The sequence below is a fragment of the Mesocricetus auratus genome, unplaced genomic scaffold (assembly GCF_017639785.1).
Source record: "Mesocricetus auratus isolate SY011 unplaced genomic scaffold, BCM_Maur_2.0 Super-Scaffold_100003, whole genome shotgun sequence".
Classification (NCBI taxonomy): Eukaryota; Metazoa; Chordata; class Mammalia; order Rodentia; family Cricetidae; genus Mesocricetus; species Mesocricetus auratus.
The window spans coordinates 56,744,972-56,770,627 of NW_024429188.1; the positions used below are offsets into that span (position 1 = coordinate 56,744,972).

A 25,656-nucleotide genomic window follows, 5' to 3' on the forward strand; every position below is an offset into this window, starting at 1 on the left:
AGCTTTGCATGTCAGTTTATCTGCCTCAAGTCAAATTCATACCTTTTCCTTTTGCCTCTACAGAGACTAAGATCAGTCTCATAATAGCTGCCATATTTTCTATCAACAAACACTAATTAAGCGGGATGGTGGCCCATACTAGCAAAATTAGCACACTTGATGTTGAGACATGTTTACTGTGAATTCAAGGGCAAACAGTGAGTTTCAACTGCTCTGAGCTAATATGAAAGGAAAGAAACAGTATCTTGTTAAGCATCTCATTTCATAAGTTCTAGACAGATCATATCTTATTACCCTATTGCTCTAAAACATAGAACATTACCAAGAAATAGGCCACAAATAAATATTTGTGGAAAGGAATGACTAGATATGGAATCTGAATGAATTAAACTTATAAACCCAGTCCCATAGTAACTGCCATATTTTCTGACTTGAAATGTCTAAGTTTCTCTAGCAATTAACTATATAATTTCCAGCAAATCATTTTGCTATCATTTCTGACTCTTAATCCTAGGAAGACTAATTTTAAATTGTATATATATTGTGAGAACATATGTACAAGTTTGAGTTCAGGTGTCCAGAGTCCAGAAGAGGAGATCCAATCAGATCAGTCACCTAATACAGGTACTGGGAATCAAACCCCTGTCTTCGACAAGAGTTAAACAGTTTCTTAACCAGATTCACCTATATGGGCCCCAAATTTTCTATTTTAAAAGCTAACAGAATCTAGCTTATCCAAAATATTTTTTAATTACAGTTTAGGTTAGCAATAAGACTTTTTGAAATAACACGTATTTCTTACAAATCACTCTTTGAATGGCAGTTATTTCAAAATGTGATCATTTTAAAAATTTGCTCCTTAACTCTGATTTTTTATCAAAATTAGTATAAATGTTAGAGAGCACATAGTAAAGCCCTTCATCTAAACTGTGGCCCATGTGTCAAATTTTGTCCATCTTCATATGACCAAATTTTCCAAAAGGTGCAGAATGTTATATGTGGCCTAGAGTTATCTGACCCCTATAGAAAAAGTTATCAGTCTCCAGTCAATATAACTTGCACAGTATACATAGAATACTGTTTACCCAGAATAATTTCTGAAAAATCAACCTGCATTTTCTTTGTGTGGGGTGGATGGGGATTGTGACACAGACTCTTGTTATATAGTATAAATGGTCACATACTCCATATGTATCCCAGACTGGTTTCAAATTCAAATAAATCCTGCTGCCTCTGCCTCTCAGATACCAACATTACATGTGTGCCACCACAAACAATATGCAATTAACTTTCTTTTATTTTTTTAGATAGCATCTCACTATGAAACTCAGGTCAGTCTAGAATTTTCTATGTACTCCATAATGATCTTGAATTCATGATATTCCTGCCTCTGCTTCCCAAGAGCTGGAATCATCAGTATATTTTCAACTTACTTTTCTCTAGTGTTTCTTAAATATTTGCACTTTTTCTAAAAATATCCACCAAGAGACAAATATTGTGGTGCACACTTGTAATTCCAGCACCTGTAAGACTAAGACATGAGAACAAAAAACTAGACCTTAAAAAATGCCATCAAAATGAATTCTTAAATTTCTATGCAATTTGAATGCTAAATAGACAACCAATCTTTAACTGAAAAACACTGCAAATGTATCTCTGTGAAAGTAGGAAAAAAAGTGCATTAGATTTTTTGAAGCTGTTAATACCATTAAGAGATAATTGGAGCCAGCATTAATTCAGCCAAATCACTTTCAATATTTTAGTTATGGCATCATCAATTTCAAAAAGATTTAACACCAAAGGTGTCAAATACACTGCTTTCAAATAACATTGAACTTAAACTATAAAAGCTAAGAAGATGATTATACTTAAGTTTCTATCATGTCATCAAGTTGAAACATTTATCTAATTTGGATACCTTACCAAAACACTACAACAATTCAAACCACTACCTTCAGAGACAGAAATGTTGTGAATTACAGAAAAAAATGGCTATTAAGATGTTAACAATCTTCCTGAAGCATACGGGGCCTAATAACTGAAATAAAATGGCTGAAAAACAATGGCATCTGTGTTATCTAACCACGGCCATGTCTAAATCTACCAACAACTGCTAATAGATACCTCTCAAGGCCTTGGGTTCAATACCTAGGGCTCCAAATATGTAAATAAATAAAAAAATAGACAAACATAGCAAAGAATCTGGCAAGATGTGATAATATTCTTTCAGCTATTCAGGAGAATCACTTGAGACAAGGATAATGAGATCACTCTGGCAACACAGTTAAGCCCTCCCCTTAAAAAAGGCATTGTTCATATTGTTAGGCAGGTTTTGAACAACTTCAATTTTAAAACTTCATTATAAAGTAATGAGGATCCATATAAATTTTAAAATTTACTTCTATTCCTACAACAGCTATTTATGTCTTCTGCAATAATTTCAGCATACACTTCTCCAATTAGATATGGTATGTATAAAATCAAACATGACTAAATTGAGAGCTAGCATTAGTTCCAGAATAGCCTGTTAACATAGAAAACAAACCTCTAGCACTCTATTTGTTTTAATATCTGATACAGGAAGTCTAATGCACCGGTGAGAATCGTGATAGTCAATCTCCACTGGTAATCTGACTAGATTTAAAATCCCATGGATTGGTAAAGCATGCCTTTAGGTGCATCTGTGACAGTGTTTCTGGGCAGAATTAACTGAGAAGTCAGTGGCACCACAGAATAAGGCCCAGATGAATAAAAAAAGAAAAGAGTAATGCCAGCTCTATGACATTTACCATCCTCTGCTTCCTGGCTCATGTGACTTGAACCTGAATATCTCTCCCTTACCCATCAGCATAGGACCAATCCTCTGAAACCTTAAACAAAATAGATCTTTCTACCCTTTACATTATTTCTGTCATTTTTTGTCACAATGACAAAAATGTAACTAATATAAGATCCAAATTCAGAAGCAATTCAATTAAATATTTTAACATAATTCATAAGTAAAAATAACTTCTTTTATATATGGCAGAAATCATTTTAGGATACTGAAAAACAAATCAAGATGTGCATGTTTCTAAACCTCAAGAAAAAATGGAAATAATGTAAAGTAATAATAAGACACAAACTAAGTGGATGCACACTAAAGCTGCATTTTCTGCTTTTAAAGCTCTACCTCCTTGACATCTTATTTAATTAGGAAGAAATCGACTACTACTTTTTAAAGCAAAAGAGTAAGATGTATCACTTAGTCTATGAGTAATAGCATAGAAACTAAAACATTAACACCTCAGGAAAATATTTTAAAGCTTTCTGTAGATCAAAATTTGTTGGTATTTGAAATATAATATACTATTTCGACATTTCCTTGTTATTATAAATAAACACACATATACACATACATCACTGATCCGCAGTTATAAAGGCAGAAGTCCAGAACAGTACCTATCAAGCAACTACCATACCGTATGCATCATAAATAGATACTACTCGTTTGATAAAAATGACTGTCAAATAACATTCAGAACTAATTAAAGCAAACCCAAAAATCATTAAGCTTTCAAAAATACTACTACTTATAGCAATACTAGATTACTGGTGAATTATACTAAGCATATCCATACAATATACATCCAAATGTATTTGGAGATCTTCTGGGTTTTGTAATTCATTTAATGACAAAAATTTTTAAAAGTACCTGTTTTCTATATGGGCAGGAATTTGTTTACTGTGATTAGATGACATCAGAGCTAATAATCTGAACACATCTGAATAGGGTCAATGTATTACAAAAGTCAAGACACATGCCATCTTGCCATTCTTATAAGGGTTATGACATATATTTTTGGAAAGTTTACTTGCAAAGCACACTTGTACTATATGTGGCATAAATGATTACATATATGCATAAAACCTGTCTATATAGCTGGTATTCTTTGTAGAAAATTATTCTCATTGTAATAACATCTCAGAGATATAATTACAGAATTACAGTATAATGCCTTGAGAATATGAAATGAGTATAAATTGTCCGTTGTGTTATTTCTCAAGGTTAAACTGTCTATGACAGATATATTTTTATTTTGTTCAAACACTCTATATTATTTTTATCAAAACTAAAGTACAACTGCTCTATTTCTCTCTTAAAATAATCCTAAATACACTAATTTCTATTTTATAAATGAAAATTTTCAAGTAATACCAAAGAACACACTTCAAACAAATAACAAAACAAAACCAATCCTACCTCAAGTCACAGTCTGAAAATAACTAAACCATAGTCTGCTCGCTTCATGAAAAAAAATGAAGAGAAAAAGGATAAAAATATTTTAAAAAATAAAGTGAGTTTCTGCAGGAAGACAGCTACTACAAAACTATTAGCTTAAGATAAAATCTTGGCCAGGTGGTGGTGGCACACGCCTTTAATCCCAGCACTCAGAAGGCAGAGGCAGGCGATCTCTGTGAGTTTGAGGCCAGCCTGGTATACAGAGTTCCAGGACAGGCTCCAAAGCAATACAGAGAAAACCTGTCTCAAAAAAAGAAACACTGACTTATGAATAAAATGCCTTTAATTATAATCACTTCATAGTTACACAGGATACTTGGAAATCATCTTGTACAAAAGTCACCCAATAGCTTTTTTTAATTTGAAAATCTATTAATCTTCACTATTTGGACTGCAAATGGGAAACATTTAAAGGTAGTGTATTTTTTACTGAATGCTCATAATTGGAAAAGATATCCTTCTGAGTTGTTTTATATATATACATATATATACATATATATTATGTCTTATCATTAATCCCAATTGAACATATAAAACAACTAAGTCAAGCAACTTACCAAAGGTCACAAAAAATGGAGAAAATGGAATCCATACTCAGGTATTCAAGCATCAGAGTCCTTACTGTAATATTATCATACGCTTTCTGAATTCCTAGAGAATTTGAGATGGCTAAATAATACTTTTTTTCTTAAAAAATGACATGTGTATTACCAAATTCTTCCTGAAAAGTGTATTCAGTGAAGAGCAGGTAGAATTTTTTAATAATGGCATAAGAATACAGGCTATCATTATGAGAAAATGTGAACTGGTCATTTATAAAATTTATCCATCATTTATAAAAATTAATCACAAGTAGATCAAAAGTCAAAACAGGCATATATTTCAAATAACATCAATGAAATGAATAGGGAAAGTTTGTGACCTTGAATTCAGGCAAATTTTTATTACATATAACACCCAAAGTAAGATTTACAAAAGAACAAATTCTTAAATTACACTTCATTAAATCAATAACCTCTACTCTTCATTAAGAGAATAAAATAAAAATACAGGCCATAGAATGGAAGGAAAAGGTCATCAGTCAAAGTCTGAAGGGACCTGTTCTCAGAGTTCTTAAAACTCATAAGAAGGCAAACAATTCAAAAGTGGCCCACATCTTTAATCCCAGCACTGAAGGGGGGGGGTGCAGAAGCAGGCAGATCTCTGAGTTCGAGGACAGCCTGGTCTACAGAGTAAGTGCCAGGTCAGGCTCCAAAACAACACAGTAAAACCCTGTCTCTAAAAACAAAAAAAAAAAATAAAAAATAAAAAGACAATTCACTAGAAAAAAACATGTGCATGACAAGTATTTCAAAAAATCCCCAACAATATTTGTAATAAAAGAAATGGAAGTTCAAAAAATATATATATACCTATCAAATGAATAAATATTTTAATTTAATTTTAACCGGAAATATCAAGTACTTAAAAAATTCAAAGAAGCTAGCACTTTCACATGTTGCCCAAGGTAAATGAAGTTCCATCCGAATCAGTGTCTCCACACAATTTATACAATGGCATTAGTCAAAATTACTAAAAACTAATACTCCAAATGTTTTTGAATCGAATTAATGGGCAAGCCAAACTTAAGAAGACCTACAACAGAACACTGTACAAGAGTGAAAAGAAAGATCTGACACACAAAACATCACACACAAGGAACAAATGACGTCAAATTAATACTGTTTAAAGATCTGATCTACTAAGTGATTCTAGTTTTCCTGAATATCTATATATGTCTCTTCTGAATGGTTCCCTAAGTATTAATTCTTGCAGAGTCTTGATTTGCCACACTCTCACAGCAATGAACTCAGCTGCTCTAGTATGTATCCCCTGCCATGACAGCCTGAAATCCTGACAGTGTAAGTCAAAACAAGTGATTACTTACTTGTTTAGCTAGCTGATACACATGAGATATTTATTAATCAAACAGGGCCATTATTCTCTTACATAGCATTGGATCTGAAATGGCCCCCAAAAGCCATACACTAAAAACTTAGTTGCCAGGTGACAGAATTATTTGACGGGGGTGGAAGCTTTAGGAGGTGACACCTAGTAGGGGGAAGAAGGTGGCTAAATATGCACCTGACATTAAGTCTTGTTCTCTCATTTCCTTTCCTTCCCTCCTCCCTCTCTTTCTCTGCTTCCTGGAAGCCACACAGAAAGCAGTCTTGATCTACCATGGCTTCCCCGCCATGAAGTTTTACCTGGACACAAGCCACAACAATGAGACTGTGAACTGAACTCATGGAAACTGTGAAGCAAAATATCTGTCCTCTTTTTATTTCCCCAGATAATTTATTAAGTGACAGAAGAATGACTAATACAACTTTCTAATTACATGGCTACACTATATCTAAGTAAGCTAGAAACCTACGATTTTATTTGAAGTGCGACAGAAAGGTAAATCACTTAAAACTAAACAGCACTAGCATATAAAACAGTTCAAACATCTTCTGTCCCAGTCACAAGCTAAGAAGAGTTTATTAATTATATTTCCTATTAACCATCTCAAAAACTCTGCGAAATAAACCTTAAGCAGCAAACTTGCTTTCTGTTTCACACACACAGATGGTTTTTTTTGGGGGGGGGATGACTTCAAATATGCAGGTTAAAACACAGCAGTAAAATCAGTTACACAAGATACCTGCAGGAAAATTCAGAGCAAATCTCTATGATAAGCAAAAGCTAGATTAAGTAGTTTATCTCTTAGACCTCTTTCCTATGCAACTCTGTTCCCATCTGAAGAGAAATTTTAAAAATGCACACCTAAAATAACTATCAAGAGGATCAATAAATAATAATCCTTAGAAATAACGTAAGTAAGCATATGTCAAAGTCTTTAGAACTATCACTAAATACAACGATAGTACCAACCAAGAAAACAATCACAGGAAGAAAACAATATCTTGATTTCCTTCTCAAACGTAGAAATTAGAAGGCTATGAGTGGGTAGCTTTAAATAATGTGGTTCAAGAACACAGTTGTACTATTGGTAGGTACTATTATGGAACATCAAAGGTAATGATTACTTCTCATGATGAATTAATTAATCAAGGTAGGCAAATGTAGAGGCCCTGCCCTAGAATGAACTGGCCTGAATATTTGGAGACCAGACTGGCTTAAAGATAAACTTACAAGAACCAGGAAGGGACCTGCATGGGAGAGGAGTGTATTAGATATGAACCTGGTAAAAGTATATAAGAAATCCAGATGCTCCTGACTCTTTTCCCCCAGATTCTAGAAAAGCATTCGACTATTATCACTTCAAATGAATACTGGTGAAATAAGAATAATGTACATAAGGATCATTTTTAAAGCATGAATAATTTTAGCTAATAATAAGTACAGTGGTACTAAATATTTTAAACCATAACAAAGATCGCCAAATAGGAGTAGTCTCCTATCGTTCAAGACAATACTAAAGAGGAAAAATGTTAACCTTACTTTTCTTTCTCTTTCTGCTTCAAAGATATTTATGTCTACAAGTCTACTGGCTAGCATAGATTTATATGAGCAAGTACGTATTAACTACCTGAATTAATTCCTACCATCATGGTTCTAATGCCAGCTGTTCAGTCTACCCTATTTTTCCCAAAATCTAATCAGTTACTAAGCTTTACCTATTCTTTTTCTGCAAGATGTCTCCAATCAGTTATCTTGCTACCCTGCCAGTTCTCCTTCAAAAACAAATCTCACTCTCTACAACTGTCTCCTAACTGATGTCTCCACCTTCAGTACTTCCCCCATTCCAATCTATCTCCCACAATGCCACTGGTCATTTTCCAAAGCACAAATGTGAAGTCACTTAATGTCCTAAAAATAGTTTACATTTACAAAATAAAATTTTAGACATAAACTTGCTTTAAAAGACCCATACAATCTGTACTCATGCAATTTCAAAAATATTCCCACTCCTACAGCACAGACTCATATCCCAATGATATCACATCTCTCCTTTCCAAAGTGAGTACAGTTTTGCTTATAATGTCTCCTTCTACTTGAATTGTTTCTTTCGCCACTAAGGAAATACTACCACTCTAAAATACCCTGATCAAATCCAACCTCCTTCAAAGGCCTTACCAGATGTATCCCTAAGCCACCATTGCCATCACTGCATCCCTTTTGTGTCACTCATTTACAAATTCCTGTCTTGCTCATCTAAATGAGGGAAGAATATGAATTGAGAATACATCTTCAATTCATATCACTGCACTGTAATGTGTTATCTACACTCAATGCACACTAAAGAATTACAAACACAACAACAAAAACCTAACAAAACAGAATGTCAACGAAATGCCTCATTAGCCACTGGCAGAAATAAAATTTGTCTTTTTCTATCCCTCTAAGTATTCCTAAATATGACCTATTTATTTCTGTATCATCCCATCTATTATTACAATGATGCAGAATGAGAACTTCAATACCTTTCAATGAAATGATCAGATTTAAGGAGGTCTTTAAAAAAACATGACTGTAGAAAGGCTGGGGCTATGGTTATAACTATCTACATCCCCAGGTTTTTATATTTATGACGATAATTAAGAATTTAATGGGAAAATAAAAGAACTATTATTTGACACATTCTATATGAAAGTCAATTTGCTAAGTATATTAAACACATCACTGAATTTCTTTTACATAAAAACTTTTGAAAATATTTTTCCCATTTAAAAAAGTAACATGTAATACCAGATATCTATTCAGGGGCTGGAGTACAGATTCATCTGCTTTCAGTGCTCATGTTCTTTCTTTATTACTACAGAGTATCATAAAAATTAATTAAATCTTGTAACTTTTATCAATCTACCCTGGTTAAAATTTTAATGACTAAAGCTTTAAGCTCAAACTGCTTTCATCAATGAATGAAATTACTCCCCAAACTAACTTCCTTAAACAAAAACATATTGTTAAAAGTACCAGAATTCTAGTCCAATATTTATTATACGATATGCAATATCAAAACACTATAATCAATTCTTCCATAAGGAACTAAATACTCCCTCACCAAAAGAAAACAAACAACACAAACATCCCACAAACTACTATACAAACTGCAATGTTCATGGAACTAATTCATGAAGAATTCATGGTACTCAAACAAGCTTTTCTTTATGACCCTTGCCCAGAAACAACCAATACCATCTCAAGTAACACCTCTTCCCTGATCCTGACAGAATCCAGGCAAGAGCTAAACCTGCAGCTGCCTGAGGGGTGATGCCCTTTGAAGTTATTATTCCCAGCAGACCTAATTGAGACAGTGCCTGCAAGGGCTCTCACAACCAGAGCTTCTTGCTTACCTTATGTCCCTGTTTCTAGGAATTTTCCCCAGGAGCCAATGGATCCCATTTTTCCCTTCTGCAGGCCCATTTTCTACTCACTATTCACTGGAGCCAAACTAGTTTTTGATTGAAACCCTAACACATTTTCCCATAGGAAAAATTTTCAAACAGTAATTAGGCTCTTCATCTGCATGGCTTGCTATTGTGCATTGATCTAAAACTGTTACTGCCAATGGTTTTCTTGTGGGAAAACATGTTAAGATTCTCAAACAATCAATTTACACACTGCTGAAAGATAATTCTAAAGTTGTCAACTACTAATATAAGCAAGAAAGGTAAAAGACACTGAAAAACACTCTGAAATATATGAGTGGCTATAATTTAATAATTCTTATTTAATCTTACCAGTATTGAACACACAGAAATCATTTCTTTTGACATCAGAATTAACAAATATACACCTACATTGTCTTTAAGGATTTCAGCACGTTTTATAGGTTCCATTATATATAATAAATAATATATTGACATATATAACACAATGAAAATATCTTTGTTATCAATACTATCACAGTTGAGGAATGTAAAGTTCAAACTTAAAACTAGAATTTTGAAAGTCAGTATCAAAAGGTGTGATGAAAATATAAATTCTATAAAGTAAAACTGTGGGGTTTTTTTCTTATGAACAGATTATCAGAACAAGAAATAAAAACAAAATGGGTCTCTCAACATGTAGCACTAAAATTTCACCCCGAATATTTTTAATAAAGTTATGTGCTCTGTTAAATCTAATCAAGCATAATGCTCTTAGACAAAGAAAGCAGAAATCCTGTCTTCACCACATCACTTTCAGCTTTTGTTTTACTTCACAGGATTTACCAATCTCCACTGGAGTAGTTCTCACAATTGCAGAGGTAGAGACCTATTGTTAGATTATCTGCAAAATCTAAAACACACTGCAAATTTCTTAGAAATGTGTGCTAAGTACAATTTAAAAGACACTACATTCAAAGTTAACCAAAACTAAAGAGAAAATAGCAGACATTTGAAAGATCCCTCCTTCCTATATAAATTAAGCACTCTGATTCATGAATGAAACTAAATCCCCACACCCCCATAGTCTGGCTAGACATTTTATACATGCAGTTGGAATTTCCACATTTTAAGAAAAATTAACATTTTTCATTCATCTCACTTTTAACCCATTCTTAAGAGATGTAGAATATTAAAAAATTTTGGAATCCCTTCTCAATTTATTTCCATAAAATCTCTTGTCGAAAGTTACTCTAATATATAATCTAACCCTAGTTTAAATTAAAACAATTACGGGAAAAGGACAAGTAACCATACAATAAACCAAAGTATGCCTTTCTACAGCTGGAACACTATTTGAAGACAAAGGCTCATCCTTGAGATTTCGAGGATTCTGGCTGAATCTTACCTCAAAACATTGTGTTGTATACTAAACTGGTATTCAACAACTATTTTAGGAGGTGTATGGTGGCCTCTACTGGAATACAACTATGCTTATGATTAAGTGACTAGAAAAGGATCCAACTTTGTATCACAATAGGTAGGTCTCTGGGTTTAAATGTGGCTCGCTTTTTGTGACAAAACAATAAAATACCTGTGCACATCTAAGTTCTCATGGCCCAAGTGAAAAACACAGGCAGTACAGTTTCAGAAGAAAGAACGGCGGGAAAAGGGGAGAACGGAAGTATTTAGGTTCAACTTGGCTAAGCTTTACCAAAATCGGTCTCCTAATGTCTGGGAATCACTTTGCCTCTGCTACCCACCAACGGGTCAGGTATGAAGGCTGGGAAAAGGTGAAGAAGGGTCGAAGTAAAACTGCAGGAGTAAGGAGAATTTAGAACAGGCAGCAGCAGTTCACCTGTACACAGATACTGTCTGCCAGTTCTTCACCTAGGGTAGAAAGAAAACAGCAGGCTGCAAAGAAATAAGAATGCTGTTACCAAGGAATACTTATCCCTTGGGGTTAAAGTCCCCAGAGTTGGTCACCTTGGTGTGTTTTTGTTTCCCTGAGTTCATAAAGCACCGGAATTAAACAGCAAGCTCTGGTCCTCAGCTCCAATTCTCAGAGAGCAGGGCAGCATGGTGCAAGCAGTACGCACGGAGTCAGGCAAGGAACCGCGCGTGTCCCCCAGTCCCGTCCCGCTTCGGGTTGGAAGTGAAGAAACTTAGAACAAACTCTAGCGTGGCCGCACCTCCGGAGCTCGGAGCTCAGGAGGCCAAGCGGCTGCCGGGAGTCAGAAGGTCTGCATGCTGGAGCTCATTGCCCAGTCCCCTTTCCCGCCCTCATTCAGCCAGAGGTCTGAGCCCCCGGGAAGTGTGTGTGGGGGGGGGGCTCGACCGGTACCCTGCTCTCCCGCCCGGCCAGGATCTCCCGGGACTCTGGGCTGCAGACTTCCAGCCGGTCCCGCCCACCACACTAACCTCGCTGCCGCTGCTCGCACTGCCGCTGCCGAACACCTCCATGTCTTCTTCGTCCCAGGGATCCTCCAGAGAAGCGAATGGTAGCATCGCCTCTTCAGGAGCACTCGAACAGGAGCTGTCTGTATCCAGCACCACCACACATCCCGTCGGGCGAGCCCGCTCCCGACCGAGTCCGAGACTCCGAGCCCCGTATTCGGTGATCGCTGACCTCGTCACTGGCGGGTACCTCAGAAGCTGGGAGAGAGGGATCTCCGACGCCCGCTGCTGTGCCCAAAGAGAAGGCAACTCTGTACCGCCTCCCCCTCGAGCAGCCGCACGGCTCTCGCCTCCCGCCCCGAAAAGCTCCGCGCCCCCCCCCCCGCCGCCTACGCCGCCCCCCCCCCTCCCGCGCTCCCGGGCCCCCTCCCCGCTCCCTACGCCGCCAATATGGCGGCAGCCGCCGCCGCGTTACCTGTGCGGCGCTTGGAACCCCCCGCGGCGGCGGCGCGGCGGCGTCACCGGCACGTCAATGGAGGTTCCCCAGCCCGGAGTGGAGGGGGGGCAGGGGAGGAGGGGCGGGGTGGTTGCGAGAAACTCGTGCTGGGGGCGGGAAGAAGGGGAGGGGGCGTGCTGGGCGGGGGAGGCGGGCGAACAGTAGTAAAGCCCACAGCTCGCGCCTGCTAAACCTGCCCACTCCACAGAGCATGCGCGGTGCTCCCTACACATGCTCAGCAGGCCCTCCTAAGACTACTAAACACCCGGGCTGGCGGGAGGATTCCCAAATAGGATGCTGGAACTCAGGGGGCTCTGCAGAAAGCTTCAGGGGTGCACACTCTGCCCGAGGGCCAGCTTGCTGGGCCCAACAGAACTCAGGTGTCTTACAGACCAAACCACGCCCATTTCAGTACCTAGTAACCAATACTACTAGGGCGGGGAGTTTACACTTTTCTATCAGCCACCTAGAAGCTACAGGCAGCAGATAAGGCATTTAAAGGCAATCAGTATACTTGTGCTCCCCACCCTCCCACTCCACCCAGCTTATCTCACTTAAGATGCTCCTGAGAGTTCCTCTCACAGCAATAATGAACTCACAATAGTTTGATCTTGTGTGCCCCAACACAAGAAGAGCACACAATGCCTACACATACACACACACACACACACACACACACACACACACACACACTCTACACATGACAAGTAAGGCAGGATGTCTAATACTAACTCCTCCCCACCCCCTGAGAATATATGACATCTCTCTCTCTCTCTCTCTCTCTCTCTCTCTCTATATATATATATATATATATATATATATGTATGTATGTATGTATGCATGCATGCATGTACTTATGTATGTGTGGTGACAATAATGTTTTAATCTTCACACTACTTTATTTCTTTGCTACTCTATGTGCTGTCCTTGGCTCTGATAATTTAACAGATAAATTAAGTTCCATCTTACACATAGAGGGGGCATCCAAAACCCTCAGCAAAACATTTTAATTCTTAAGGTTAAAAAAAAGTTATTCCACTTTTTGACCCCTAGAGACTTGAAAGCGTTTGCTATAGCAGCAAAACCAGCTCAGTACCTTGGATAGGTTTCTGACATGCTGCAAGTAACCCAGCACCTCCTTGCCCTTTCTACATCTAGAGCTGTTGCACTGTGGTACTAAGGAATACTGAACTGTGTCTTCCATTTATTTTATCATCTGCTGTGGAGTGCTAAGAAACCAAAGAAGCCACAGAGGATGGCAGTGAATTCAAATAAGAATTACTAATAATATCCTCTAACCATGCTTAAAATCTAAACATTTAGGAGTATTGCTGCAAAAGTGATACCTTTGAAAATGAGAACATGGGACTATAAACCTTGAATATGTGTGTGTGTCCATTTATGCCAATAGAATTTGTGATTGGCAAAAATGACAGTGTTCTTAATGAAGTCCAATTCCCTTGAGCTCTCATTTTCCTATTGCTTACCAGCTCAGTTCTAGAATTCTCCTCTCTCTTTTCCACATTACCTATTTTTTCCTTCTACCGGATTATTCCTGTCAGCAAAAACAGTTCCTAACTTCTACATACTATCATTTGATGCATTTTTACTTCCTTATTCTTTTAAGTATTTTCTTCACTTGATCTCCAAAATAAAACTGTTTACATTTTCTTTCTACAACACTGATTTCTTGTCTGTTTTGCTGTATTGTTCTTCATCTTTATAATCTCCAGTCATTGAATATTTAGTACTCAAACAATGACTTCTGTTTTCCCCAATTTTCTAGTTTCTTTTTTTTCACTATACCATCCATACATTTAAACCATTGTTTAAATTCTATATGTATTCTGAAGATGTCCAAAATTATCTCTAATCATAGAATTTCTTGAAATCAAGAGTTGTACATTCATAGCATGTACAATATATCTGCTTAAATAGCTAATATTTCATTCCAGTTCAGTTTACTCAAAATAACTCCTACTTTCAATCCAACCAACCTGGTCATTCGAGTCTTCTCCAAGGTAATTAATGGTCTCCACTACTCAACAAGTTGCTGCTCATACCCCACTTTACTACATTCAAGTGCCACATTAAATAGATAAAATTTAACTTCCCTATGTATTTCTTCATTCAACATATTCTTTAACACATAGCCATTCAAATGTCTCTTCCGTCAACTCTGTAGGTTTACTGGTCTCCATTCCTCATAAATTTCAATGAGACAATAAGTATTTAGCCATTCTTAAATATTAATTTAATGATGCTGTAATCCTTAGAATTGCTTCAGATCAACTCTTATTTTATTTTCTTGAATTGATCATATACCTGCTTACCTCATCTTTCTGAATGTAAGATTATGCTTTCTTTTATGTGCCAATCCAGTGATCAAAGTTCTTAAAACCTTCTTCATCTTATTCAGTAAAATGTCCAAACCTCTTTTCTCTGAGTGTAAATGCTTTGCCATCTGCCTCTGTTTTTCACCTTAAACTTCTGTATTCATGGTCACATATTCTAGTAAAATCTATACACAAGTTATCATCTCTTTCCTTTCTCACAGATCCTTATGTGGTTTTGTAAATTTCTTTTCTATTTTAACTTTTATTTTCTTTATTTACTTTTATTTTATTATCTTTTTAAAAACGTCTTATGATCACCCTGTAGCTTAGGCTAGCTTAAATTTAGTATAACACAGGCTGTCTTCCCATTAACAATGATCCTCCTGCCTCAGCTTCCAAATACTGGGATAATGAGCCACACACCCTGCAATTTAGTCTTAAAAGCAACCAATACCAACAATTCCCATTGTTAAAAGTTACTATTCTACAGGTATTTTATTTTCATAAATTCATTTAGTATTAATAACAATTTGTTAAAGATATAATTGGGTGCACTCTGGAGGCTGAGGGAGGGGGACTGCTTCATTTTAAGGCCAGCAAGTGCCAGGGCAGCGAGGGTTACATAACAAAAACTGGTCTTAAACAAAAAAAAATCTATTTTCTATATTTTTGACAAGGAGCCAGAGCCTTGAAAAAAGTTCAACAATTTTTTTGTATGATATCACAGCTATTAAAAATGGGAAACCTCCGACTCAAACTTCTTGCTCCCCCATGTCTTCCTCTCCCCTCCTCTTCAACCCCTCTCTTTCTCCCAGCTCCCAAGAATAGAGGAGAGCAGGGTGAGAGATACCATAATAGAGGGAGCCATTATAGGTTTGAGGGGAGATATGGCACTAGGGTGATTTCCAGAGATCTACAAGGATGACACCAACTGGCAATGTAACCAATAGTAGAGAGGCTACCTTAAATGCCCTTCCCCAATAATGTGACTGATGACTACCTTGTATGCCATCCTAGAACCTTCATCCAGTGACTGATAGAAGCAGAAGCAGACACCCACAACTAAACACTGAACTGAACTCCAGGAAACCAGTTGCAGAGAGGAATGAACGTCGGCAAAGGGGTCAAGACTGGTCTGGTGAAACCCACAGAAACAGCTGACCTGAACAAGGGGGAGCTCATGGACCCCAGACTGATAGCTGAGAGGCCAGTATGGGACTTATTCAGACCCCCCTGAATGTGGGTGTCAGTGAGGAGGTCTCAGCATTCTTTGGGGCCTTGGACAATAGATCAGTATTTATCCCTGGCATTCAAATGAACGTTGGGAGCCCATACCACATGGAGGGATGCTCTCTCAGCCTGGACACATGGGGGAGGGCCTAGCCCCTGCCTCGGGATGATACGCAGACTTTGGAGATCCCCCATGAAGGGCCTCACCCTCCCTGGAGAGGGGAGTTGGGATTGGGTGGGGGTTGGGGAGGCTGGGGAAACAGGGGAGGAGGGCCGTGAGAGGGAGCTGGGATTGACATGTGAAGCAAATTTGTTTCTAATTTAAAATTTAAAAGGTATAAAAATAAATAAATGGTTAAAGGGGAAAAAATGGGAAACCTAAAATTAAAACATGTCTGACTGAAGCCTAATCTAGCCCACTCTGATGATCTCCAAATAATCTCTGCTATTAATTTTCTCTGTCCATAAAGCCCTTACACTTATCACCTGCAGAAAATTTAGCCACCCTTCTTCTATATTTTCATATCTTTAATTACTCCTCAATCTTTCTTCTGAGCTTTTTGACACAGTGAATTAACATATTAAGATTTACATTCATGGCACATAAATGGTATCCAATAAATATGACAGATTGATGAAAACACTTCTGTACTCTAGCTATACAACGTGTTAAAACTATGGACTGATATAAAACTGATCATAACTTAACTCTGGGAGGCTTAATAGTTATTTGATCTGTGCCGGCCATGGCAGAGGTATCTTGTTTGGATTTAATTAATAGTAAACAGGGCACATAAAGCATCAATTTTACTAACACTAAAGGTACTTGAAATGTTGGTGAAAATGCAAAGGCATTTTTTAACATAAAAAAAGCAAGTATCAGTGAAGATATGAGCTGTTCAATCTTCTGCAAAGTATATGGAAAGGGGAGGGTCCTTTCTTTTCAGTCTTCAGGAAGGTTTTATTCTGAAATTGTCTACTTGTCCATATCTTACATTTTCAATAACTATAACATAGCATTGGAATTTTTAAATGATTGGCATATTTTAGTGGTTATATGACTGTAGTACAATATATCCAGTTCTTAATTAATAATTTGTTCATCTAGAAAATTGACAATACATGCACTAACACCATTATACTATATTTTCTGAGTATTTCCAGAACTAGGGAAAGGGTACACTTAAGTCTCCACACTAACTCTTCTACTCTGTGACAAATGGCACACATTGGATGACCTAGGTCAGAGGTGAAAGGCGGTGGTCACATAATTTAAGTGAAAAAAAAAAAGATTGACTGACCCATCTTGGCCCCATTCCTGAGAGGGGGCATGAAATATGAAGCAATGGGCTTTGATCACCAGATCACAGACCACCCACAGATCACTGTGGCTCTGATTTTTAAACTTTGGCATATACAAGCTAATATTTTGTGAATGATTATAGAAAGCCACATAATCTTGCATTACTCTCTGCCTATTTCTACAAAGATTTTAATGCAAATAATTAGAAAAGATTACCTAGGTATATACCAATAACTAAAATGATACTAGAAGATATTTAAACATCTTATTTTAGAAATATCATAAACAAATACTTGGAAAAATGTTTATTTAGAAATAAACATGAGATTTGTGTTTAGAAAAATATCTTTCAATTTGGTGGAGAGCAGTACACTCAGATGTTCAGTGAATCATCCCTTCAGTCTGTGCATTGGTAGAGGTTAGAACTCTGTAGTGGCTGGCCTCTTTCCTTTTCTGATCTTCATTTTTAACCCCAATATCTCTCTCTGGGTTTTTATTATTCATGCTACACATACTTTAGCAGTTTCAGAGAACTTCTAATATAAATATGGTAATATTGGACCTCTACAAATCAAATTGTATAAAGGAAAGAAAATTACACTTACTAGTAAAATGCAAGTTCACTATCATCTGTATTATAAAATGAATGATACTAAAGAATAAGTTATAAATAAGATAATTTAATAAATTTTCACTTTTAGACAGTTACTAAAGTATATATTATGTAGAAATGAAATCCATTTTCATTATTTGAGTCGGGGAAGAATGGTAGAATGGTAACCCTCACTTGTTGACTATTAAGACTTTTAAGAAAGGTATTTGTATTATGTGATTTAGCTAAAAATTTACTCTCACTTCATTCTAATAGTGGTATCTATTACAAAATAATTCTTTTATGTTACATGTAAACAAAATACCAAAAGCCAAAATCTTGATTTCTCCTTATTTCTAAATCTCTTTAAGACAGAACAAAATATGTTTATATTGTTATTTTCTGGGTGGGAAAACTAGTTTTTTTCTAAGTCAACTGGTTGATCAAATGTTAGAATGATTGATCTACTGAACAAGAAATGAATTTCTAGGATGATGTAAATATAGATGATAGCAAGTCATATTTCAAAAAATAGATACATTTTTATAAGTCAAAGCAATAACATCAGATATAAAGCTAATCTGGATGCAATATCCTTTGCGGCATTGTATACTGATGTTGAGTATAGAAACTTGGCAGACTATTCAGTCAGGGTCTCTTTCTAAAATTGTTGTTTGCAATTTAAGTGTCTTCCAAATCTTGACCGTTACTAAGTGTTAACCATTCTTTGGTTATGACTATGGGAGTAACTATGTAATCTTGTGCAAACTTCAAACATATCTCCTAAATAATACAATGAAAATTATAAACTTTTATATCTACCACTTATCCAATTCCTGATTGTCTTTTATATGCAAATTACAAAATTATTATCACCTAAAGAATATGTATAATTAGAATCCTCACTAGTATCCTGATTGTACATACTTTTAATCCTAGCATTTGGGAGGCAGGGGCAGCCTATAGGTTTGGGCCAACCTAGTCTACAGAGAAGAGTTTCAGGTCAGTCAAGGCTACACAAAATGAAACTGTCTCAAAAGAAAATTTGTCTTCATTGAGGGTCAATGTTGAAGTGCTTACCTAAAATCTCAGCAGTCAATAGACAAAGGCAGGACTGTGAGCTACAGGCCAAACTGGGCTACACAATCAATCTCTTTCCTCCCCTCCCCTCCTCTCCCCTCCCCAACCCCCCCCTCTCCTTCCATTCTCTTCCCTTTCCTCCTCTCATCTCTTTTCCTTTCTTTTCCTCTCCCCTCTCTATCTCTGTCACTCTCTGTATCTCTGTCTCTCTCTCTGACACAAGTGCACATACGCACATCCCCCCACACAAATAAGCATTTGTAATTGGAAGAATTCTAATCACTGCTCAATAAGTTTATAAATAACACTTAAATTAAACTGAATCATATAATTTCAGACTTATTAACATGTTATTCTAAGTGATTGGTAAATATGTGTCAGGATCATTTGCAAAGCTCATCAAAATACAGATTACTGAGTAATTCCCCCAGTGCTTCTGGTTCATAAAATCTAGGTTGAGTACCGGGATTTTTTTAATTCTACCGTGATATATGGTGATTTTGATACAGCAAATAGTAGAATATAAGAACTGTTGTTCTAAGTCATAATTAGTTAAAGTAAGAAAGATACTCTGCCTCCATCAGTTACTGGATGAAGACTCTAGGATGGCATATAAGGTAGTCATAAATCTCATTATTGGAGAGGAGCATTTAAGGTAGCCTCTCCCCTAATGCTTAGATTGTTAGTTGGGGCCGTTCGTATAGCTCTCTGGACATTTCCCTAATGCCAGATTTCTCTTTAAGCCTATAATGGCTCCCTCTATTATGAAATCTCTTTTCTTGCTCTCTTCTATCCTTCCCGTGACTTAAGCCTCCTGCTCCCTCATGTCCTCCTCCCCTCTCCTCTTCTTCCCTTCTCTTCCTCCTAAGTCTCTCTCCCCTCCCCCCATGCTCCCAATTAGCTCAGAAGATCTTGTCCCTTTACCCTTCTCTGGGGGACCATGTATATCTCTCTTAGGGTCCTGGTTTCCTGGCTTCTCTGGCAGTGTGGCTTGTAGGCAGACACCCACAGCTAAACACTGGGCTGAACTCCTGGAATCCAGTTGCAGAGAGGGAGGAGTGATGAGCAAAGGGATCAAGACCAGGCTGGAGAAACACAAAGAAACAGCTGACCTGAACAACAGGGAGCTCATGGAACCAGCATAGGACTGTTCCAGATACCCTGAACATGGACGCCAGGTGTGCTTAATCTATGCGGTTTCTGGTAGTGGATCAGTATTTATCCCTAGTACATGAATGTACTTTACAAGCCCACTCCACATAAAGGGCTACTCTCTCAGCCTAGATACATGGGGGAGGGTCTAGGACGTGTTCCAAATGATATGACAGACTTTGAAGGTCTCTTATGGAAGGTCTGATCCTCCCCTGGGGAGCAGAAAGGGGATGGAATAGGGGGTCAGTGGAGGACAGGGGAGGAGGGAAGGGAGAGGGAACTGAGATTGACATATAAAACAAGCTTGTTTCTAATTTAAAGTTTTTAAAAAAGGAATAAAAGACAATCTAGAAAAAAGGTTCAAATTATAGATTGAGTCAAATTTCAGATCTTTACAACTCAGAGCAAAAACTAATAGGAATTTGTAAAGTGAGTGCAAATTTAAATTTCAGAGGACATTATAAACAAAATCTTTTATAAGAGCAAATACTATAGATGCACTTCAAGACTTCATTGTATAATTGTTGGCACCCTATATTACTATATGTAACTGAACATAATAAAAGTGTCTTTTTTAACCTGATGGTCTAGGTAGTGGTTCAACTGGAGAAATGGGCGAAATTGGATTTGTCTACAGAACCAGATAAATAAAAACCTACACATATGTATATATTAAGAGTAAGAATGGACTTGGTATGTGATGGATAGGTTATTTTATGGTCAATGTGTTATAGATATCAAGTTAAAATTTAGAGGGTTTTTGTTTTGTTTTGTTTTGTTTTTTGCCAGTGTTAGGGCAACGTCTGGGAAATGTAATCTAGCACCCTGGATAGCTCCTTGAAAGGCACTCAGATTTGAGTCTAAGCCTTTCTTCACTTATGTACCCACCCCTTTTTTCTTATTAGAATCTTTATGTTGAAGAAGGTCATACATTTATATAATGTTAAACTCCTGGGAAATCAAAGGTAGAAGTTGTTATCATTTCCAAGCATTGTTGTATGGTTCTCAACCTTCCTAATACAGCAAACTTTTACTACAGTTCCTCATGTTGTGGTAACCCCCAACCAAAAACTTATTATTTTTTTGAACAATGTAATTCTTTTTTATTATTATTATTTTAATTTTAAACACCTTGTTTTACATGTCAACCCCAGTTCCCTCTCCCTCCCTTCTACCCGCATCCCCCAACCATCCCCCCAACCCTCCCACCCTATCGCCACTTTCTTCCACATAGGGGATATCTAGAGTCTGCCATTTCACTCAGGGCAGGGTCCAGGCACTCCCCTAAGAGTCCAGGCTAAGAGAGCATCCCTCTTTGTGTTATGGACACACGAAGTCTGTTTATATGCCAGGGATAAACACTGATCCACTGCCCAGGGCCCCATAGGTTGCCCAGGCCTCCTCACTGACTCTCACATTCAGGGGGTCTGGATCAGTCCCAGGCTAGCCTCCCAGCTGTCAGTCTGGGGTCCAAGAGCTCTCCCCTGTTCAGACCAGCTGTCTCTGCTGGTTTTGCCAGCCCATTCTTTGCCAATTTGCTCATCACTCCTCTCTCTCTGTTACTGGGTTCCATGGGTTCAGTTCAGTGTTTAACCGTGGGTGTTTGCCTCTGCTTCCATCAGTCACTGGATGAAGGCTCCAGGATGGTTATGGACATCAAGTTCGTTATCAGGAATGGGCATTCGAGGTGGTCTCACCACTATTGCTTAGCTTGCCAATTGGTGTCATCCCTTTAGATCACTAGAGGTCACACTGGTGCCTAATCTGTCTTCTAACCTATGACTCCCTCTTCCTCGTATTCTACCCCTCACTCAACCATCCTGTTCCCCCATGACCTACTCTCTCTTCCTCTTCTCCCCCTCTCTTCTTCCCAGCTCCCACTCCCCCCTCTACCCCTCGCCATGCTCCCCATCTGTTCAGAAGATCTTGCCTTATTCCTCTTCTCTGGGATACCATGCATATATCTTAGGTTCTTTCCTGTTTCCCATACTCTCTGTCCGTGGAAATGCAGACTGGCACTATCTTGATGCATGTCAAAAATCCATATATGAGTGAGTGCATACCATATTTGTCTTTTTGTTGATACTTCATAACTGTAATTTTGCTACTGAGTGGTGTCTCAGTTCATAAGATCATATGGAATGTGTGTTATCCAATGGTCAAAATACACGGGTTAAGAACCACAGATATAGTATATTGAATGACATGGAAACATATTTTAGCATAACTTGAGCAACTGAGGTATTTGCAATCCCAAAGTGAATTCATCAGAGTGGCATATACATATAATTCCAGTATTTGGAAAGCCATGACAGAAGAACTGTGACAAGCTCAAGAACAGCCAGGCTATAGGTAGACCTTGGCTTAAAAGCATGGGAAGGTGGCATACAGCTTATCATGATGAAGCACACTCATAACACTAATATTTAATAACTGAAATAAGAGTATCCCAAGTTTGAAGTGAGCCTAGGCTATGCTACAAGATTTTGTGCTATTAATTAGTTAATTAATTGAAATTTTCTCTTTATAAAACCTAATATATGTGTTTCTCAGTATCTATGGTAGTTTCAATGCAGGATCTTCCATAAATAAATATTTAAGTTCCTTATGTAAAACTATATGGTATTTGTACAAAATGTACATATGCTCTATATACTTTAAATCATGTCTGAAGAGTTTATAATACCTCAAGCCATGTCAATGTTACATAAATACATATGCTATGTTTCTTAGTGAGTAAGGACAAAGAGAAAAATCCTACATATTCAGTACAAGCACATTATTTCAAGATTTTGTATGGAATTTGTACACTGAAGCTTTGAATTTAGAGGCAGGTGGATATTTAATAATCCAATATTCATTTGGCAATGTGTATGTGTGTGTGCACGTGCATGCACACACTGCATATCAACCCTAAAACCTTTTATAAAATGTATGCTACATCCATTGTACCTGTAAGATTTTTTGAGATGACTTAAATTTGAATTTTGAGGTGTCTTTAAGGTCAATATTATAAAAGATTCCTCAAAATGAACCCTATTTTTAAAACATGCAAAGACAGCTGAGTTTCTGTCTAATTTCTCTTCGGTGTACACCTTTGAGTGGTCCATTGTTTTGGAATGGAAATTTCATAAAACAAAGATGATAACCTACTCTCCAACAAAACTCCAACACTAATATTTATTTCCAATAAATTTTAATTCTTTTGGTGAAAATAATTTGAATTAAAGTCCTCTTATAATAGTTATTGAAATTGAATTTAGTGTCTTTCACAGAACACTTCATTATTTATCATAGGACAATAAGAGGAGAATCTATATTAAAAACAAAACTAAATTTACAGGTTAAATAGACCTTTACAAAAGTAAATTATTGACATTGTAAAATATCATACAACCAGAATAGATAACTAGCCTTAAATGAAAGAATACTAGTATGGCATCATAATAAATTAATACTCCCTCAGCTTTATTTTTATGTATTTTTTATTACTAAGTAATGCGTTTTACACTTTACAGCATATTTAAAAAGTGGAACTCTAATTGATATCTTCAAAATCATTGATTCCTAACAACAACCACTCAGACAAAAATAAAAGTAAGCAACAAAATCATAACATTCTCTTTTTTTCTGGTGGCCATGGGAATCAAATCTCAGAACTCATGGATGATAGACAACCATTATACTACTTAGCTTCATTCCAAATCCAAATAGACTTACTTCAACATTCCTTTCTTTGAATGAAGAACAAGACCCAAAATAATTAAGAATACAGAATAGCTAAATAACTCTCTAAATTGATTTTTGCTGATTGACATTTATGGAATAATTAAACCAAAGCAGAATGCATGTGCCATTCAATATTCATGGGATATTCACAAAGACAGATTCAATCCTATGTCACAAAACCAAATTTTATCCATCAAATAAGAGTGGAATTAAATTTGAAACCAGTGCTTGAAAGATATCTGGAAAATCCCAAATATTGAAAGTTTAACTCTTTCTCAATACACCATCAATTAAAAGGAAAGTTGCAAAGTTGCTTTTAAAATAGCTTAATTCAATACAAATGAAAGTAGGACTAAGGACATATTTAAGTGGCAAACTGCTTGCATAGATTGTTCAAGTAAAAAATTCAATCCTCACTACCTCAAAATAAGTAAAATATTAAATAGAAAAGGAATACACTGCAATTAGAGAAATTAATTCAAAAGATGCCCTTAAAATGTAATTGGCAATATTAAGTGTTTTGATTAGAGAATAATATCTCAAATCACTAATTGAAAAATATACCTTTGAAAGTAGAAACAGAAGAAATTCAAAATGAAGCAAGAGGGAAAGAGTAAACAAGACCAGTTATGAATTTAATTCAAAATAGAAAACAAAAATATTAAAATAAACTAAGTTTGCTACCCCTTTGGAAAGATTAATCAAATAGGAAAACAAAATAATCTTTGCCAAAACCCACGAGATACAAATTGCCAATATGAAAAAATGAAATAGAGGATATCATTACAAATTTTTTAGATGTAAAACGGATAAGGGAATATTCAAGACAACTTCCAACCTTTAAAGTCAACAGCTTATAGCAAGCAAAAAAATCACTGAAGATTTGATTTACATTTAGTATGATATTATATATCCATAAAAGAAATGAGTTACTAATTCATGACATAATATGGAAGAAAACTGAAAATGTTATACTAAGTGAAAGGAAATGTACACAAAGAGTACATAATATAAGTCTCTGTTTATATAAGATTTCCCAAATAGTCAAATAATAAGAACATTGAAATAGTAGCACAAAACAGACACACAATCCAATATAATAGAGAATAGAGAAATACACCCACACGGTTACAGCCACTTGATTTTTGACAAAGATCACCAAAATATTCACTGGGGAAAAAAGAAAGCCTCTTAAACAAATGGTTCTGGAAACTGGATATGCACATCTCTCAACTTGCACAAAAGTCAATTCAAATTGGATCATAAAGTCATTCATGTGAAACCATAGACTTTGAAACTACTTGAAGAAAGCATGAAGAAAATATTTCAAGCTGCAAACCTAGGCATGTACTTTCTGAATGAGACTACAGATTCTTGGGAAATAGTAACAAGAACTAGCAAATGAGATTGCATGGAATTAAAAAGCTTCTAGATGACAAAATAATTAATTAAATTAAGACTCAATGAATGGGAGGAACTCTTTACCAACTATTTATCTGCCAGGGTATTAATATCAAAACTAAAAACTCAAAAAAGTAGCCGGGCGGTGGTGGCACACGCCTTTAATCCCAGCACTCGGGAGGCAGAGGCAGGCAGATCTCTGTGAGTTCGAGGCTGGGCTGGACCGACAGCCTCCAAAACAATACAGAGAAACTCTGTCTTGTAAAAACCAAAAAAAAAGTGAATACCAAAGGATCATTTA

The 25,656-nt window shown here is 36.7% G+C and overlaps 1 protein-coding gene across 5 annotated transcripts in view; it reads right to left on the bottom strand.

Moving 5' to 3' along the window:
* The window catches only part of Rps6ka6 (ribosomal protein S6 kinase A6), a 152,309-nt gene that overhangs the window by 77,550 nt on the left and 49,103 nt on the right, over window positions 1-25,656 (bottom strand). For 2 of the 5 annotated variants that reach the window (XM_040744333.1, XM_021234646.2), the window contains exon 3: window positions 12,061-12,324. In XM_040744333.1, coding sequence (XP_040600267.1) covers window positions 12,061-12,324 — 264 coding nt within the window. Of the gene's footprint in view, window positions 1-12,060; window positions 12,384-12,511; window positions 12,606-25,656 lie in introns of those variants that run through there. The other 3 variants (XM_040744336.1, XM_040744334.1, XM_040744335.1) reach the window with 3 other exon arrangements.